Source organism: Odontesthes bonariensis, chromosome 10 (genome assembly GCF_027942865.1).
Source record: "Odontesthes bonariensis isolate fOdoBon6 chromosome 10, fOdoBon6.hap1, whole genome shotgun sequence".
NCBI lineage: Eukaryota > Metazoa > Chordata > Actinopteri > Atheriniformes > Atherinopsidae > Odontesthes > Odontesthes bonariensis.
In genome coordinates this window covers 4,047,630-4,067,852 of record NC_134515.1, presented here as the reverse complement: position 1 = coordinate 4,067,852, position 20,223 = coordinate 4,047,630, and the positions used below count along the sequence as shown (strand labels likewise).

At 42.4% G+C, this 20,223-nt stretch overlaps 1 protein-coding gene across 2 annotated transcripts; it reads left to right on the top strand.

Annotated features, from left to right (window-relative positions):
• The first annotated feature begins 4,055 nt into the window (after nt 1–4,055).
• On the top strand, nt 4,056–18,412 carry rcc2 (regulator of chromosome condensation 2). 2 transcript variants are annotated; one of them, XM_075475975.1, is made up of 13 exons: nt 4,056–4,164; nt 5,124–5,343; nt 5,743–5,836; nt 8,772–8,915; nt 9,186–9,317; nt 11,011–11,099; nt 11,193–11,307; nt 12,208–12,374; nt 12,469–12,649; nt 12,734–12,839; nt 15,202–15,274; nt 15,352–15,429; nt 17,305–18,412. In XM_075475975.1, exons 2-13 carry the CDS (start codon nt 5,143–5,145, stop codon nt 17,407–17,409), a joined length of 1,485 nt encoding a protein of 494 aa, XP_075332090.1. In that variant the 5' UTR covers nt 4,056–4,164; nt 5,124–5,142; the 3' UTR covers nt 17,410–18,412. The 2 variants fall into 2 exon arrangements, with proteins under 2 accessions (XP_075332090.1, XP_075332091.1); XM_075475976.1 differs by having other exon boundaries at nt 4,093–4,164; nt 5,084–5,343.
• The last annotated feature ends 1,811 nt before the right edge of the window (nt 18,413–20,223 follow it).

Genomic DNA, 20,223 nt, shown 5'->3' with positions numbered 1-20,223 from the left:
AGTTAATGACAGCAATCAGTGGGGTCACATGGCACTCAGATTATTGGCTAAATTTCAATAAGACTAAGTTGCTCTTTATTTGAGCAAGGGTAATTATAAGGGCTGGGCAACGATTAAAATGTTTAATCTAATTAATCACATGATTTTCCTGATTAATCTCATTTGTACGCAGAATCCAAAAATGAATCCAAAAGTAGTGTATAGCTTTTAGCATTTAGTTTTATTTTAAATGTGCTGCCATATGAATGAAAGTGCCATAACATTTGTTGTGCAAACACACTTTTAACATCAGCATCTTTCTGTAGTTTTTATGTAGAAGCCTCGCTCCACTGTCTGTTTCCTTTAATGACTTGCTGCTATCAGTTGTGTGTTTTGCCTTTAAGTGATATTTTAGACTGGAACTACTACGCTGAGAAGACAATTCAACTTGGCAGAGTTTACAGATGACTTTGGTTCTGTCGACTCCGCCGTCTGGAAGAACTTTAAAGGGACACTATGTAATTTCTTCCCCCATCTAGTGGTGCAATTTTATTTTGCAAAGTTGAATGAATTTGCTCTCTAGCGCCTCTCGTTTTCAAATGTTCGCTGCAACTTCTTGAACTACGGCAAGCGAATGTGTCAAGATTCAAGAAGCTATAGCTTCAGACTCAAGGTCCATACAAACAAAAAGAAATCAAGACACACAGTACAAAGGATTATATAACACACATACAACAACACTATGAATACAGATGACAGATAACATGTCAGATAACATAACATCTCCTTTGGTGTGCAAGCAATGCAATTAGTCATATTCCGGGAGTTACCGGAAGTGACGTCGACGCAGCGTTAGCATTAGCAGCGTTAGCAATAGGAGCATTAGCAGCGGTAAATAAACTCCCGGTAAACTTACAAACTTTCTAATGCCTCGTTTTGTGAGTTAAGAGCCTATGTGTACTACGGCAGAAGTTTGGTAACAATCAATGCATTATTAGTGGGATAATTTACGAGATAAAATCTATTTAGCATTTTTTTTTTTTTTTTTTTTAACTTTATTAGTAAATCAACAAAATAACAGTTTACAAATGTGAGCATAACGCCAAAAAGAAGATATCCAGGGGGAGCATAGGAATAATAATAAAAAGAAGAAGATGATGCTCTTACAAAAAGAAAGCTAATGAACACAAAGACATATGTGCCAAGGAATAAAATCTATTTAGCATTAGCGGCTGTAATAAGCCATTTGGCGGAAATGACGTCACAATGACGTCATTTCTGCTTGTAGGCCTGGTGGGGAAATCGCGATTCGAAGTGCTTTATGTCCCTCTCGGCACTTCGTCATTTTTCATAGAGCGGAAGGACATGGCAGCCTCCATAGAGCTTACCTGCTCTATGTAGATACAGACAAGTTATTCTTCACTCAGGAGGATAAGTGAGATTTTTGACAGAGATCATTTTACACCAATGAGGACTAACTTATGAATGAATATGTTGATTTGAGCTAATAAATGACTTAATTTATTACATAGTGTCCCTTTAAAATGAAAATGACCGAGTAAAAGTTCCGTACCCTTCTCCATGTTTGGTGGATCCGCCGATTACTTTCTTTTCCGGTTCCTTTACTGAACTTTCCTATCCATTAAAGGTACAAAAGCCCCCAAAAATAAAAAGACTGCGTTAATGTGTGATAAAATATTTAGCGTTAAATAACTAACGAGTTAACTCGCCCAGCCCTGGTATTAATTCACCATCTTCTCTATCATCTCTGTTCAGTCATCTGTGACCGTGCAGAGCCTCAGTGACAACGCCACCACGCCGGTCTCCCTTCCCTCTTCGGCGCCAACGCCGCCGAGGCGCCGGACGGAAAAGGCCGGCCTGAGCGTGGCGGCGCAGGTGGAGCCCTGCGGCGGCAGCCACGGCACCCTGGGCTCCATGATCGGTGGGCTGCAGGGAGGGGACGAAAGCCCTCTGCCCAGCCAGCGGAGCGCCGGGCTCAAACCTGACCTGCTGCCTGGCTCCAATCAGCTCCTGTGACCGACACCGACAGCAAAAGGAAAAAGAGTTTGTTGTAGATGTCACGTCCTGCAATCGCTGACCTTAAAGAACTCCTACACTGAACTGTGTGCTTCTTAGTTTGTTTTTAAAGAGAGAAAATCCTCCTGATCAGCTGATGTCTTAGACCGTCTGTAGCATGTTTGTGTTTATATCTGTTATGGGTTATGTTGTCTTTTGATTGTTTTAATAAACATTTAGACAGCTTTTTATGTTTGTCCCAGAATAATGGATTTATCCCAACGTACAAGAGGCCAGAGTCTGGTAAATCTTCTAAATGTTGAAATTTAGAAGATTTTTAAATCCTAAAATCCTAAAAAATCGTAAATCCTGAAATCTTCTACAGTAAATCTTCGACTATTCTCTTCCATGGAGCCCATTTCTGATGAGGCTTGGGCCAACAGCAGATGGATCAGCTGAAGGTCCAGATGCATCTCTCAGCTCCTGTGTCAGGTCTTTGCTGGATGTTTTCCTCTTTCTTAAGGACATCACTTTCAGATCCTGTTCATCTGCTGTAGATAGTTCTTTAGGCCTGACACTTCTTCTTCTGTCCTCCACTTGTCCAGTTTCCTCAAATGTTTTAAGGACACACTGCACACCATGCTGAGATATGCCAAGTTTTCAGCTAACAGCTCTTTGGGAATCACCTTGTTGCTGCAGAAATCCTGTTTTCTGTCTGTCACACTGTGTTATCTTTGCTGTTTTTCACACATGCAGCTAAAGAAATGGGAACAAATCTTAATTCCAGTCTAAAACCCACAAAGAGCTTCTAGAATATTCATTTCTGGTGGCATAAAGCAGTTTAATCATTTCATTTATATTAATTGTTCCATAATTAGTCATTAGATTATATCTTATATTCCTTTTTTAAGCTTTAAATTGAATCTTATTTACTTTTCTTGATGTTGAATATAATATAATTCTTATTATTGTCTGTTTTTTTCCTACTTTTCTACTTTTAGACGTGATAACGTTCATTATTTTGGGATTAGGATTGTTTTTAAACTGAATTTCATATATTAATTTGACTCTTTTGGTAACTGAAAGCAGTTTTAAACGTATATGTACAAAAAAGTTGAAACTATGAAGCTGTTTTTCATAGATGCAGCTAAAGAAATGGGAACAAATGATGTGTCTCTGTAACAGGCTGCTGGGAACAAAGAGCCTAAAGATCCAGTTTAAAACGGCTTCTTTGCTAAGTTGTCTGTTCTGCGTGGACACAACACTGGTTCATCCCTTGAGTTAGGAGCCTTTTTCCTGCCTGAATGGTTCATAGCTCAGAGTTAAGTGGCTTAACAAAGAAAAAACACATTAATCTGAAGATGCTCAGGTACAAGGACTGAAGATGAGGGAAAAAACAGAAAATATCCAAAGAAAAACTTCAGAAAGCCTGGAAAACTATTGCTCAACACCACTTTGAAAGATTATCGCCTGCTCGGAAGCAAACTATAAAGAAGTTAGGGCTGGATGGGGATTTTGCATCACAGGTAATTTAGCTGTGAGTGAAAAAACTAGACGAATCTATCAAAAACATGAGGAATAAAACTCTATGGTGGAGTAAACTAAGCCCTTTATTAAAGTTTAAATCCCCTGCTATACTTTGGTTTGAAAGGATTAGGAAATATGTAAGTAGATGTCTATTTGATTGCAGATTAATTGTGAATAAATTAAAAAACTGTAAGGTTCTGTAAGCTAAATGCAAAACGCACAAAAAAAAGTACATGAACAGAAAACCTCTGAGTTGCTTTAGGTCAAAGATGCTTTGTTTTTTCTTTGATGGATTGCAGATACATGGTCAGAAGCTGAACATTAACTCTTCTTGTCACTATTTATTCCAGGTTTTGGGTCAGTTTTCGGTGTTTTCGATCCCTAAAACTTTATCCTCAGTGAGAGCAACAACTTTTCTGTGGTCGCTCGATGCCTGGTGAAGTTGAAGCTCTGAAGCCTGGCGTTTCAGATGCGTAAAAGCAGGGTATTTCTGCGTCCAGTTGTATATGTGTTGGTGAGTGCTCGGTTTCCTGTATGAATACTAAATGCAAACCACGTGGTGTGAAAGCAGACTGCAGCTTCTTTTGTTCAAATCAATCAAACCGAAGACGGACAGAGAGCTGCTGAATCAGGAAATCACCGGTATATGATTTATTCTTGCTTAAAAGAAATTACAAACAACATTTAGTCGAAGGCAACACAGATTGCAGTCACGGTATTCCGTAAAAACAACGCGTAGTAAAAGAAAATATTTGAAAAGTTTTGTTGCTGCATCGTTTATGTAACGTCAGTGTCTTTATTTTGTGTCTGTTAGCAACGTTAGCTTAACGGAGCCCAACTGATAACCGTTAATAACCGTTGGGAAATTTGACACAATCTTGTTTTAATTGTGGATTTCGGTATTTGCGTGTAACACCTAAACTTTGTCGTGCCCGTTTGTTTAGCGGCTCTGTGAGTAACTTCACACACTGTACGTTGTGTTTTTTTTTTTTTTACGGCAGCTAGCTTGCTAACTCGACCATTGTGCGAACAAAGAGCAGGAGGTTAGCATAATGAAGCTAACGGCTAATGGACACCGGCAGATGTTTCAGTTCCGTGTCTGTTTTTATTTGGTTTCTGACGACTCTTTCCTGTGTTTATCGATCAGACAGCCACTGGAGGAGTACTGTGAGAAATCTGTGAACATTTTAGGAGTTGGTACGTGACTTTAGAGTCAGCCAGAGATACTTAAAGGTCGTGTAGTAAACTTATTTGAGCCAATTTAAAGACGCTTGCTGTTGGCAGCAGGTTTAACTCTTATGTTTATAAACAATGAAATGTGGAAATATAATTTGATTTAGAAAATCATTCAGCCAGGATATACTCAGAAGTTTTGCATTATTCCATAGTTTAATGTAGTTTCCTTATTATATGAATATAGTGAGCCATTCTGCAGACATTAAAGGCTAAAATCAAATATTTTCCAGCATGAAATTCCCCTAAATCCGCCGTTCTTGTTCTAGTTTACTCCTGTGAACTATGGGTCCGTCGTGTCCTCACATTTTCCATTATCTCTTTGAAGATCCGTGACCTGATATCTTGCCTCTTTCCAACCACAACAGCACCCGACTGGAAAAAAAAATGCCACGTAAGAAGGTGACAGATGTCTCAGGGAACGGTGGGATGAAGAGGAAGAGGGCAAGTGGCAAAAGGAAAGACCGGGACTTCAGCAGCGACGACGAGTTCGACTTCGAGCAGGAGAACAACAAGAAGCCCGGCCGGCCGGCTGCCAAGTCGGGTCTGCAGCCGGTCACCGTGGCGGACGACGTCAAAGAGAAAATAGTGGGTCTGAAGTTCTCCCTGAAAACTGTGTGACGGGTCATTTTTCTTCTTTTTATCTCTTTGTTTTGTCTTTGTCTGTCTCGTGTGTGACCCTTGTTCTGTGTAAACGCTCAGGATGATAAGTTGATCGTGGGGGAAATTACAAACATTTCTTTAACAAATCTCCGTATTAACAAAGTAGTGCAAAGGTTCGATTTCTTTGCAGCAAATTTACACTTTTTTACTTTCTTTTTTAGGATAGTTTCCCCTTCACTTTGTACCGTGTGACCCTTGGCACGGAATTTATTTTATCTTCTTTCTGATAAAATAAATTCTCTGAATTCTGTGTTCAGTGAAGGTTAGATTCTGTCTGCCTTTTTTGAGCTCAAGCAGCGTGTTTTATGTTGTCGTTTTCTACAGAAACTGGAGTGCCCAAAGGTAAAAGGCCAGCTGCTCATCTTTGGAGCAACCAACTGGGATCTGATTGGGAGAAAGGAGGTGCCCAAACAACAAGGTAGAGTGTTTTCAAAGGCCACAGACGGACAGAATCTGTCACGCAAACGTCTTTGAGACAAATGCAAGATGTTGTTTGTTTGTGTCTTCATTTGTTTCAAATCTGTATACAGAATAGAGTTTCACAATTAGCTACAACATTACGATTTGGAAAGGGGATGGAAGAAGCTTTGCTTTTAATATTCCAACAAAACAAACATAAAAACACAATTCACTACAATAACTCTCAACACAAAGACAGAGACACAGACGGGCCCAGACAAACTCCAACCCTACACTCCTCTACCCACAGAATATACATGTGTATTTACATATACATACATACGTATAAATATATATATATATATATATATATATATATATATATATATATATATATATATATATATATATACACATAACATACACAAAATCCGTATATTAAGGTAAATACATAAAAAATTAAAAAGATGGGAGCATCTGCAGGCGTGCGACTGTTTTCAGGATAAAACTTTGAAACTCGGCTGTTTGTGGGCAGATTAGACACCGGGTGGGGGCTTGTGTTCAATCGAACAAATGGATCGGTAACGGTAGTCCGATGAGGACCCGTCGTGTTTTTGGGGTTTTGAATCGACGTTTAGATGAACGGCGTCTTCCTGCCCCCTCGCTGCGGTGGGCAGAGAGGGTGTTTGCAGACGGAATCGATGCGGGATTGATCACTTTCTGCATCGTGTCTGGGGGACGATCACATGCTACGTGTACGTGGGCGTCTTTGTTTGGCGTGCGCAGAGCGCATACGTTTCAAAGCCTGTGGGATCCTGCTAATTGATTGTGACAGTAATATCCATTCATATGCATGCAGCGCCGTGCTGCCCACCCCCCCTCAGTGATGCCTGGGGCAGGCTGCACCCTGCCTTGCTGCATCCATTCCTCACTCCTCTGGTAAACACTGATAAATGCGCTTTGTTGAGACTGGATGGGGGGTTGGGGGTGTCGGCAAGGAGCAGCTGCAGAGACAAAGATCATCTACAGACGCCTGCCAGGGTACCAGCTCCACGCTTTATTCTTTTAAAGTGCATTTAAACACAGAAGTTTGGATGTTTGCAGCAGATCTTGAATAAAAGTTGACCTTCCTGTGAGTAGTGTAGCTCATGTTAGCCAGTATTTTGTCTTTTTTTTTAGTCTTTCTATCATTTCTAAACTCCGTGCCCACATGGTCTCACATCTCAGATTGAAAGGCGACATGTGTGCATCAAATAGCTAAAAATTTAGAATCTTAAATTCTGTGTTTGGGCTACGAAGATCAGGCCGTAGCTAACCCAACACGTCCCCCAGCTCAGCACAGGGAGCACGTAAACTCCCAAAACTGCTGCACAGAGATGGGCAGAACTTTGGGTAAAGAGGGAGAGTTCTGTAAGAATGTGTGGAAGAAGCTACGGGACAGATACGTGAAGGCAAAGAAGAGGGCAGAGACTCCAAGTGGTGATGCCGGGGGCTTCAAACCTTCACCTCTATTGGCTGAATTAAAAAATTTAAATGATCCAGATACTGCAGCAGCATCATTGATGGCAGTGTTCCTGCTCTTCATTGTTTTCTTCTCCACTTTCGTGGTTGTAGAGTAGCGCTAACCTTCACGTAGCAGCGACACCTCTGTGACGGAGAAGATTGCAACTACTGGCGCATCGACTCGCGCCGCCGTATATAGCCGGCACGAAATCGTGATGTCATCAACACCACTCACGCTAGCCGACGCAGCAAACATGCTAGAGCCTTTACAGAGCACACGTCACCCCTCTGTTAATTGAACTCCACTGGCTACCCTTAGCCGCCCGCATCCAATTCAAGTCGCTGATGTTAGCCTACAGAGTGCTTAATGGAACATCTCCCAGCTACCTGAATGCTCTTACAAAGGCTTACGTCACGACTCGGTCACTCCGGTCGTCTAACAGTGCCTACATCACGCTGAAGACCATCCAGATTCTGTTCATGTGTCGTTCCACGATGGTGGAATGACCTGCCGAGCGCTACCAGAACAGCGGCGTCCCTGAATATCTTCAAGAAACTCTTAAAGACCCAGCTCTGCAGAGAGCATCTCCTACCCTGTACTTCCCTCTATGCCTGCACTGTCACCTCTGACAGAGTCTGACTGGTGGTTTCCTTCTATGTAGCTTATTGTTAGCTGTGATGTTAGCTGTAAAGCAGAGATGCTCACTATTTTTTTTCACAAGAGCCACATTGGCAGCAAAATCAAGGGAAGAGCCACTTTTACCACAACATACTAAAGTCCCCTTTTGCAAATATGCATTTCTACATATAAATATAACAACAAAGCCAATACATTTTCATTTCAGACCACATTTACCTTAATACTGGGATTAGCTGAAGCTGGCGTGCATGTCCTTGACTTTCTTCATGTTGTATTTGTAGTTTGTTGTTGTAATCATAGTGAGACATTCAGGATGAGCATGGTTTTTGTGCTGGTTTTTGCCCTTTTTAATTAAAAACCGATCCATTGTTCCTGCATCTCGCGCTGGCTAAAGGAGCTAGCTGCTCTGAGGTCAAGTGTGACGGTGGTTTAAGCGGGCTGCGTTGCCAGGTTTAACAGTTCCCCCTTTAGGAAACACCATTAAGTCTTAATTAATACTTAATAAAAATACTTAATACTACAAAAATGCAAACGTAATAAAAATACTTAATACTGAGCAGTATTCGCTGTGTGTTATTTGAAAAAATGTATTGTTATTGTTACCATAGTGTTATAAGCTACTATGCAAGTGCGAGCCGGCAATGAGCATCTCTGGTGTAACGTTATATATTTTTTCAATTGTAAGTCGCTTTGGATAAAAGCTAAATACATAAACATACGAAGCGATCTGAAACCAGACCAGAAGCTTGTTTGCATGCTGGCTGGTATCGACGGATGCTTTTGGGTTCTGATGTGCGGCATGTGTTTCCAGCTGCTTTCCGTAACCTGGGCCAGAACCTGTGGGGTCCTCACCGTTACGGCTGTCTGAACGACGTCCAGGTGAGCTGCGTGGTGTCCGGTCCCTGCTCTGCTCACAGCCTCCTCATGACGGTGGAGGGAAAGCTCTGGAGCTGGGGTGAGTCGCACCGCACTGCTTCTGTCTCAGGCCCAAAGGGATCCATACGTGTGGGACCCTTCGACTGAGGGAGAATTTGGTTTAAAAGGAGGATTCTTCTGACTGGAAATGAACAGAATTAACATTAAAATGAATGTTTGCATTTAAGTTGTGAATTTAAAATAGATTAAATATACTTAAACTGTTTTTAGTTCACTTTTTTTACATTTTTAGCAGGTTTGGTGTCCGTAAAGTTTGAATCCAGAGTGAATTTTCTTCCTGCTTCCTCAGGTCGTAACGATAAGGGTCAGCTGGGCCACGGGGACACCGTCCGCCTGGAGGCGCCCAAGCTGATCGAGGCCCTGGCCGATGAAACCATTGTTGCTGCAGCCTGCGGACGCAACCACACGCTGGCTCTCACAGGTAGGCCGAGCCACGGTGGCTCCTTTTAGCCGTTAAATCGCATTCAAGTGGAATAAAACTTTGACATTAATCCTTAAATTTGAGGTTATTCACATCCAGATTGGAGAAGGTTTCATATATTCAGCTCTTTCACACGTAGAAGCCTTTTTTTTTTTTTAAAGCTCCTTGTTGGTGCATTTTTTTGTATTTGTAAATATTTAACCAGCTGATCTTTACCCTCCACCTCTTCTCCGTCTCCCTCTGATTGAACCGGACATGAAATTCAAAGTTCCAGTGTCGTCTCTACCCACTAGGGATGTCGAAATTTTAAAAAGTCTTGACCGACCCCTGAGCCTCATTAGTCGATTAAAGTCGGTCACCGAAAATTCTATAAGTGCCATTTATAATATCTGTGTCCTGTCGCGCGCCTTTCTCTGCCTCGTGGAACAAGTTATGCCCCCATTTTAGAATGGTTAGGCTCCCACCACACAATCAATGTTGGTTCGTGCCCTTGGTATTATACATTTTCCCCAATGATTGACCACTAGTTCTAGGCGTACTTGTGGAGGAATAATAAGGGTTTTGGGTAGAAAAATAATTGCTGTGCCTGCGCAGACACGGACAGCCACACATTACGCGCAACGGCGCCCTTCCAGTCACGGAACTTTTTAAACACGAATCAAACGCGGCACCGAACTCGGGCTGTTAAAAGCCCCCGTTACAAAGTCACACACAGAGAACGGTGCATTTGGCGGTGTTACAGGAAAGTAGGTTAACCAATGACTTTGTTAAAAAAAAAACTTACCGAATGCCAACAGCCTCTGTGGCGTAGCCTATGCTGCACAAAATCCTTTGCAATAAGTTCCTGTCGTCATGCCATTTAAGTACAGATGAATATATCACAACAAGTAGGCAAAGTTAGTCTTGTGTCTTTTGCCATTACAGTGTTACAATTATCATTATGTCGTAGTCCACACGCAGCCACTAACAAGCTGGCAGTTAAGGTTGTCACAATATTGCCGTCAGGATACATTTGCATTAGCCTACACGTGCTACGTGAGCTCTGCTGCGGTTGTTCTTCCATCGTGGGATGGCTCATGCTCACATAACATTTCTAAAGATATAGTGAAGTTTTCTTTTTTTTTTTTTTTTTACCGACGGCAGAAAAATTCTAACCGGACAACGTTGATTCGGTCAACCATCGGTCATACGGTCATCGGTTAACATCCCTACTACCAACGATAACAACGATTCTTTTACTATTTCCTGACTGAAGCGGATTTAAATGAAATGTAAATCTCATCTTGAAAGAAGCCGAACTTCTTTCAGAAGTCTTTCACAGTCCAAATCTGGCTTTTCTGAGTCTTCCCAATGTTTTGCAGCTTGTGGTGAAACGTCAAATCTTCTCTTTAATGGCAGACTTGGAGAATGATACTTCTTTGTTCTTTACTTGGCTGGATGATGGAAACATGCTTTTTCTTTACAATAGAAAGAATCCTGTAATCATCATCCGGTTACGTTTAAGCCACTCGAAAAAGAGACGCATTTAAAGAGCTGTGACTCCTCAAACTTCACTCGGGTTTGGATGAGAAGACCCTCAGATTGAGGCTGAGAGGCCGTATTCACTGCAGCGTTCAGAGATTTGTGGTTTTAGTTGCTGTTAGGCGGTAAAAGAACTCTCTGTATCTCTTTTTTTTTTTTTTTGTCTCCTCAGAGGACGGCACCGCATACTCTTTTGGTGAGAACAAGCTGGGTCAGCTCGGCCAAGGCAACCAGACCGATGCTGTCCTCAGCCCAGCGCCGGTAAGCCGCCATCACAACACCGTGCGGGCGGATGTAGAGCTTCAGAGGCTTCATTAGGAGTGTTTAACTGGACATTTGTTTCTCTTCTTTCAGGTCTCTTATAACGGGCAGCCGCTGGTGAAGGTGGCCTGTGGTGCCGAGTTCAGCATGGTGGTGGACTGCAAAGGAAACCTGTACTCCTTTGGCTGCCCGGAGTACGGACAGCTGGGTACGCTCATGATGAACAAGCTGATGTTTTAGAGAAAACTTTGAAGATTTAAACACCTGACTCTTCCCAGAGCCTTAAAGGGATAGTTCGCCTCTTTAGACATGAAGCTGTGTAATATCCCATATCAGCAACATCATTTATGAACATCTTCTTTCCCCCTGCTGCCCCTGACTATAACTAGTGATATAAAATGCTTTCCATGAGTTAACTAGTGATGAAATGAAACACTGCTGCTACCTAACTACCGACTCCTTTTGGAACTAAATATTTTCGTAAGAGAACATGTGAAACTATTTAACTAGAAGAGTAAAAAAGACTCAAACTAGTGGATTAATTGGCATTTTGGCACTTACTAGTTAACTAGAAACATTTTGTTAGTCAAAGTTCACTAGTTAGGCCAAAAGAACCCACACTAGTATAAGTAGTGGACATTGTGGCTCTTACTAGTTGATTAGTTGATCTCTGGTCAACTTGTAAAAAAAATTGTAGGTTACTCATAAACTAGTGAGGTGAATACCTCCTAAACTAAAGCTTTTGCAGCTTACTAGTTAACCAGATTGGTCCAATTGGGAAATTTTTCTGTGAAGCTATGACATCTGTAGACGTAACCGCTGGCAACCTGGCTCTCCCCCAGGCTGTTTAGAGAAGCAAAACGCTTTATTTTTTAAACCCCAGCCAACTAGCCGGACTACCTTCATCAACACCAAAACGAGGCTGGAACTCTGCTCACAGGACGCAGCAGGGGGTAAGAAGATGTTCAGAAATGATGTTGCTGATATGGGATGTCATACAGCTTCATGTCAAAAGAGGCGAACTATCCCTTTAAAGCCTCTTGTTGGTGTTTTTAATCTTCCTAAAAGTAGATTTTTGGGTTTTGACGCCTCCCCCGTGTGATCTCAGGTCACAACAGCGACGGGAAGTTCATCGCTCGCGCTCAGCGCATCGAGTTCGACTGCGAGCTCATCCCCCGGCGCGTCGCCATCTTCATCGAGAAGTCCAAGGACGGCCAGGTCATGCCCGTGCCCAACGTGGTGGTCAGAGATGTGGCGTGCGGCGCCAACCACACGGTGAGAGAAAAAAAAAAAAAGCACTTTGTTGGTGTGATGTCGGGCGCCGGTTCTGAGCGGCTTTACGAACTGACGCCGGTGGTCTCTGTCACAGCTGGTGCTGGACTCCCAGAAGCGAGTCTTCAGCTGGGGCTTCGGCGGCTACGGGCGCCTGGGTCACACGGAGCAGAAGGACGAGATGGTCCCCCGGCTCGTCAAGCTGTTCGACTTCCCCGGACGCGGCGCCGCTCAGATCTGCTCCGGCTACCAGTGTTCCTTCGCCGTCAACGAGATGGGTGAGAAAAGCGGGAAAGATCGGCTTCTGAGACGCTAATATTTAGACTTCTCGGTGTGTGACAAGCGTTTGTTGTGTTGTGCAGGCGGGCTGTTTTTCTGGGGGGTCACAAACACCTCCAGAGAGTCGACCATGTACCCCAAAGCTGTGCAGGACCTGTGCGGCTGGAAGATCCGCAGCCTGTCCTGCGGGTGAGTGCAGACGATGCTTCAAAGGATTTAATACCAGCCCAGTTCTAGTTTTCTAACACTTTCTGCATGATTTTATTTTCACTTTCTACATGATTTTATTTTCACTTTCTGCATGATTTTATTTTCACTTTCTGCATGATTTTATTTTCACTTTCTACATGATTTTATTTTCACTTTCTGCATGATTTTATTTTTACTTTCTGCATGATTTTATTTTCATTTTCTACATGATTTTATTTTCATTTTCTGCATGATTTTATTTTCACTTTCTGCATGATTTTATTTTCACTTTCTACATGATTTTATTTTCACTTTCTACATGATTTTATTTTCACTTTCTACATGATTTTATTTTCACTTTCTACATGATTTTATTTTCACTTTCTGCATGATTTTATTTTCACTTTCTGCATGATTTTATTTTCACTTTCTGCATGATTTTATTTTCACTTTCTGCATGATTTTATTTTCACTTTCTACATGATTTTATTTTCACTTTCTACATGATTTTATTTTCACTTTCTACATGATTTTATTTTCACTTTCTGCATGATTTTATTTCCACTTTCTGCATGATTTTATTTTCACTTTCTGCATGATTTTATTTCCACTTTCTACATGATTTTATTTTCACTTTCTGCATGATTTTATTTCCACTTTCTGCATGATTTTATTTTCACTTTCTACATGATTTTATTTCCACTTTCTGCATTTTATTTTCACTTTCTGCATGATTTTATTTTCACTTTCTGCATGATTTTATTTCCACTTTCTTCATGATTTTATTTTCACTTTCTGCATGATTTTATTTTTACTTTCTACATGATTTTATTTTCACTTTCTGCATGATTTTATTTCCACTTTCTGCATGATTTTATTTTCACTTTCTGCATGATTTTATTTTCACTTTCTGCATGATTTTATTTTCACTTTCTACATGATTTTATTTCCACTTTCTGCATTTTATTTTCACTTTCTGCATTTTATTTTCACTTTCTACATGATTTTATTTTCACTTTCTGCATGATTTTATTTTCACTTTCTACATGATTTTATTTCCACTTTCTGCATTTTATTTTCACTTTCTACATGATTTTATTTCCACTTTCTGCATTTTATTTTCACTTTCTACATGATTTTATTTTCACTTTCTGCATGATTTTATTTCCACTTTCTGCATGATTTTATTTTCACTTTCTGCGTGATTTTATTTTCACTTTTTGCATGATTTTATTATTATTTCTTATTTAGTCTTTCAGGTTTGAAGGCTTTACTCTCATGACTCAGATTCCTCCCAGTAGCCTTGTTGCTAATCTTTGGAAAAAAGAAATTGTATAAAGATTGTGGAGAGAAACGGATATGTTTATTAAATTTTCAAAAGACAAAACAGAAATACACACATTTGGCTCACGTACACATACACATCCAAATTCAGATTTAAATTTATACAGGCGAGGAGATTCAGGAGTCGTCCCATATAAATAAGATAAGCAAGCAAAATAAACCAAGTGTACACGGAAACAAAAACATATCAATTAAATGGTAGGGTGTCATTCTCAGCTATGATACAATGAGATATTCAAACCAATATATGACAAAAAGAGTTCCCATGTTTTACAGAAAGCATCAGAAAAAAACAAACATTCACCTATCCATGGGGGGAAAAAACGAGTTTAGGAAACTTACCGCTACATGTTTCCTCAAGTTAGATGTTGAGTTTCTGCTGAAATGTGCGTTTGTTTTGGTTGACACAGAAGACACATAATGTAGCTGCTGTTTCTCACTCTTTGTAAGGTAAACATGCTTTCAGTATGAGGCCTCGTCTGCGTCTTCATTTCCCACCGTTGGTTCTGACATTTTTCATCTGTTTCTTTGTTTGTTTGCTACGACTGCTAATGCTAAAGCTAACCCGTCCCGCCGCTGAGATTGAGTACGGTCACGTGACCAGACTGCACGGCTGCGTCTGATTGGTGGAACACAGTCAGGTGGTAGAGCCTTTGGTGGAAGTCTCTCTCTCTGTCAGAATAAAACATTAAAATGAGGCGTACGCGGGGGGATAAAAATAATGAGGCGTAGAATACCAAAGAGGTAAGAAGAAAAGTAACCAGCTCATTGTAGCCTAATGTAGCGGAGTAAGAGGACAGTTTCTGCTGCACACATCTACTCAAGTAAAAGTAAAAAGTATAGAGATTTAAAACTACTCCTGGAAGTATAATTTTTTCAAAAACTTAAGTAAATGTAACTCGTTACTACCCACCTCTGATCACAGTATCGGTAACTGTTTGCTTTACATGACTTCAGTTGGTAGTGTGACCATCATTTTTCTCTGTTTCTGAGTCTGAGTGGGCTTTGTGTTTCACAGGAAGAGCAGCATCATCATCGCAGCAGATGAGAGCACAATCAGCTGGGGGCCCTCGCCCACGTTTGGAGAGCTGGTAATGACATCACTGATGTTGGCTGTTTGGTTGTGAGTCACAAGAACGGCACTGATTGGATCTTTTGTCATTCTCAGGGATACGGAGACAACAAACCCAAATCCTCCACAACTGCCCAGGAGGTTAAAACCTTGGATGGCATCTACATTGAGCAGGTAACTGAAGTTTTCATCTTCATTTTAGAACGATCTGCTTCAGTGCTTCGTTTAAATCCCACCAACACCTGCTGCTCAGCAGTTTGATTTGATGGATTAAACCGGAGAAAAAGAGGAAAAATGTCTAAAAGTTTAAATACTGTACAGTGTGGCCTTTGTAAAAGTGAGTTAGCTTAGCACGATAGCACAACGTTAATGCTACGGCCGTTCAGCAGAAAGCAGCCAGTTCACATATTGAGTCCACTGAGCGGAACAAACGCCAGGGAACATTTTACGTTACCATTTTAATGGAAATCAGTCGGCTTGTTAGCTGATAAGGAAGCTAGCAGAGAACAGAAGGATGCTAGCGGTGAACAGAAGGAAGCTAGCAGAGAGCAGAAGGAAGCGAGCAGAGAGCAGAAGGAAGCTAGCAGAGAGCAGAAGGGAGCGAGCAGAGAGCAGAAGGAAGCGAGCAGAGAGCAGAAGGAAGCGAGCAGAGAGCAGAAGGAAGCGAGCAGAGAGCAGAAGGATGCTAGCAGAGAGCAGAAGGAAGCGAGCAGAGAGCAGAAGGAAGCGAGCAGAGAGCAGAAGGAAGCTGGCAGAGAGCAGAAGGATGCGAGCAGAGAGCAGAAGGAAGCGAGCAGAGAGCAGAAGGAAGCGAGCAGAGAGCAGAAGGAAGCTGGCAGAGAGCAGAAGGATGCGAGCAGAGAGCAGAAGGATGCTAGCAGAGAGCAGAAGGATGCGAGCAGAGAGCAGAAGGAAGCTAGCAGAGAGCAGAAGGATGCGAGCAGAGAGCAGAAGGATGCGAGCAGAGAGCAGAAGGAAGCTAGCAGAGAGCAGAAGGAAGCGAGCAGAGAGCAGAAGGATGCTAGCAGAGAGCAGAAGGATGCTAGCAGAGAGCAGAAGGATGCGAGCAGAGAGCAGAAGGAAGCTAGCAGAGAGCAGAAGGATGCGAGCAGAGAGCAGAAGGATGCGAGCAGAGAGCAGAAGGAAGCTAGCAGAGAGCAGAAGGAAGCGAGCAGAGAGCAGAAGGAAGCGAGCAGAGAGCAGAAGGATGCGAGCAGAGAGCAGAAGGATGCGAGCAGAGAGCAGAAGGAAGCTAGCAGAGAGCAGAAGGAAGCTAGCAGAGAGCAGAAGGAAGCGAGCAGAGAGCAGAAGGAAGCGAGCAGAGAGCAGAAGGAAGCGAGCAGAGAGCAGAATGATGCTAGCAGAGAGCAGAAGGATGCTAGCAGAGAGCAGAAGGATGCTAGCAGAGAGCAGAAGGATGCTAGCAGAGAGCAGAAGGATGCTAGCAGAGAGCAGAAGGATGCTAGCAGAGAGCAGAAGGAAGCGAGCAGAGAGCAGAAGGAAGCGAGCAGAGAGCAGAAGGAAGCGAGCAGAGAGCAGAAGGAAGCGAGCAGAGAGCAGAATGATGCTAGCAGAGAGCAGAATGATGCTAGCAGAGAGCAGAAGGATGCTAGCAGAGAGCAGAAGGATGCTAGCAGAGAGCAGAAGGATGCTAGCAGAGAGCAGAAGGATGCTAGCAGAGAGCAGAAGGATGCTAGCAGAGAGCAGAAGGATGCTAGCAGAGAGCAGAAGGATGCTAGCAGAGAGCAGAAGGATGCTAGCAGAGAGCAGAATGATGCTAGCAGAGAGCAGAAGGAAGCGAGCAGAGAGCAGAAGGATGCTAGCAGAGAGCAGAAGGAAGCTGAGACAGCTTGTGTTTATCGTGTTGGACAAATAGTGGATAATTTATGTGAAAATGACACCAGAACCAGCCCGTTAGCACGAGCACACCATCATATTTAGACTAAAGTAGCCTCATCGGTGGACCGTTTAATGATCATATTGGGTAACACGAAAGGTTTCTGTAAACTCAGCTGAACGTTGAACTGTTTCCTGGTGCCGTCTCTGCAGGTGGTGATGGGCTACGCCCACTCACTGATCATCGCCAGGCAGGACACGGAGCAGGAGCAGGAGAAGCTGAAGAAGCTGCCCGAGTACAACCCCCGAACGATCTGACGGGCTCTCCGGCAGCCGCACCCCGACCGGTTTCACCGGAGCAGAGACCAGCGCTGCTCTGCAGGAAGCTCTGCTCTGTTAACGGGTGGGATGGTTGAGTTCAGGAGGGGGGGCGGCACAAGACATCTCAATTACCAGCAAACTGGCTCCACACACCGATTTGGACACTAAAAATCAGAGAAGATGGGACAGGAAGCGGGCGCCTGGTCCAGGACGGTCCAGCTCTCAGTGAACGGTCCAGAGTTCTTCAGCTCCCACCTGGAGCGGACCTGCAACAGTTCGCTCCGAGCACTTCGCACCCAGCAGTCGTGCTTCCCCCCCCAAACAAAAAAAAAAATGTTTTCATTTGATTATCCTAACATTCACGTCTCTAGTTCTTCTATTTCTGTTGTTGCTTCATTTGAAATGATAGTCGTGTATTCTGGTGCTATAGCAGAGCCCTCAGTCTTTTCCCGCGGGGGCGTTTTCAGAGACCAACACTCCATACCTGTGCCTTTTTCTACGTCTACGTTCAGGGTATGGAAGTCTTGTTTGTGTTCAGAGGATCAGCCGATCGTTCTGATTTAGTTTATATGGCGGCGTGAGCGTGTGTGTGTGAGTGTGTGTTTACGCCACTGCCGCAGATTACAATCAGGATCTGGAACAGGATGTTAGTGCACTCCACCTGATGTTACATTCCTTTTTGCTTTCTTCCTTCAGTGTTTGCATCCCGGATGCTCACCTCAGTCCTTCCAAGGCCAACGGCGTCTGCCCGCTCTCGTCTTTTGCTAGTTTGATCAATTTGAACTCTTTCGACGCTCAAAGCGGTTTCACAAGCAGCTCAGAACCTCTAAAAGACCAACAAACGCATCGTCTGGAACCGGTTCGATGTCACCAGGGAGCTTTGTTCTGTCTGTAATGAATTCTGTTTTTTAATGGGGAAATTCTCTTGGTTACATGTTTTTGTTTTTGTTTTTGTTTTTGCATTGCAATTATGAAATAAAGATTCATCTAAATTGATTAATCATCGCTCTGCTTCTTACTTTTACCGTCACCACAGGGGGCAGAGCTTCGTTCAGCAGTTTCACTCCACAGATACAACACTAAACTTTAGGGCTGGGCAAGTTAACTCGTGATTATCGAGTTGACTAATTATTTAACGCCGAAAAATATTTTATTTGCACATTAGCGCAGGTTTTACTATTTATTTTATTTTTTAAAAGTCTGTTGCTCACAGGCTTTTATTTTGTAAAAGTCTGTTGCTCACAGGCTTTTATTTTGTAAAAGTCTGCTGCTCACAGGCTTTTATTTTGTAAAAGTCTGCTGCTCACAGGCTTTTATTTTGTAAAAGTCTGTTGCTCACAGGCTTTTATTTTGTAAAAGTCTGCTGCTCACAGGCTTTTATTTTGTAAAAGTCTGTTGCTGTCTGCTGTGGAACCGGAAAAGAAAGTAATCGGCGGATCCACCAAACATGGAGAAGGGTACGGAACTTTTACTCGGCCATTTTCATGTTAAAGTTCTTCCAGACGGCGGAGTCGACAGAACCAAAGTCATCTGTAAACTCTGCCAAGTTGAATTGTCTTCTCAGCGTAGTAGTTCCAGTCTAAAATATCACTTAAAGGCAAAACACACAACTGATAGCAGCAAGTCATTCAAGGAAACAGACAGTGGAGCGAGGCTTCTACATAAAAACTACAGAAAGATGCTGATGTTAAAAGTGTGTTTGCACAACAAATGTTATGGCACTTTCATTCATATGGCAGCACATTTAAAATAAAACTAAATGCTAAAAGCTATACACTACTTTTGGATTCTACGTACAAATGTGATTAATCAGGGAAATCGTGTGATTAATTAGATTAAACATTTTAATCGTTGCCCAGCCCTACTAAACTTTAAACACAAAGATTCTGGCTTTGGGCAGAACCTTCTCACTTAGATGCAACACACGGGACTCGGGGTCGCATTCACCTTTTATTCTTCAGGTAAACAGACCGGGGGCCTGATCTGGGAATATAACTGTCGTAATGTCCTTGTGCTTCAGGGAAACCCAGATCTGGGCCTCGAGGGCCACCGTCCTGCGGGTTTCAGACGGTTCCTGATTCAGATCGGTGCATCATGAGCAGGATGTGCAGAACTGGAGCTCCATTTCATCTGGATCAAGTGTGTTCAGGGAACATCTAAACCCTGCAGGACATCTCTGTTGTACTTTCTGCTGAAACTCGGTGTCCTTCATGTTCTTCTTGGAGTGAAGCGGCTTCTTTGTGGCCCTTCGAGGCTCCCGTTCACTGCCAGAAACCTTGTTTCACTGCTACTGAAAACCATCCTGGATATCAGGCTTTCAGTCCTTCAGTCTTTGTCAAATCTAGTTACATATTTTGTCCAACTAGTTGAAAAAAATAAATCCTACTAGTGACTCCTTTTCAGCAACTAGTTGCACTTTTGTTGAACTAGTTCCAACACAGTCCTAACTAACACTAAGCAAAACCCAAACTACTCAACTTTTTGACAGACTACTCAAGTCTTACTGGTTAACTAGTGAGTTGCAAAAGCTCTGACATGTTAACTAGTTCAGCAGCTATTCACCTCACTTTACATGTTCCGTACAGACTATAACTAGTGATATAAAATGCTTTCCACGAGTTAACTAGTGATGAAATAAAACACTGCTGCTACCTAACTACGGACTCCTTTTGGAACTAAATATTTTTGTCAGAGAATATGTGAAACTATTTAACTAGAAAAGTAAAAAAAGACTCAAACTAGTGGATCTAATTGGCATTTTGGCACTTACTAGTTAACTAGAAACATTTTGTTAGTCAAAGTTCACTAGTT

Bases quoted from the DNA above. Each gene is read 5' to 3' on its own strand.
- rcc2 (XM_075475975.1), top strand. From the start codon at position 5,143: ATGCCACGTAAGAAGGTGACAGATGTCTCAGGGAACGGTGGGATGAAG. The intron at 12,650-12,733 runs GTGAGAAAAGCG...TGTGTTGTGCAG, and splicing joins CTTCGCCGTCAACGAGATGG to GCGGGCTGTTTTTCTGGGGG. The intron at 15,275-15,351 runs GTAATGACATCA...TGTCATTCTCAG, and splicing joins CGCCCACGTTTGGAGAGCTG to GGATACGGAGACAACAAACC.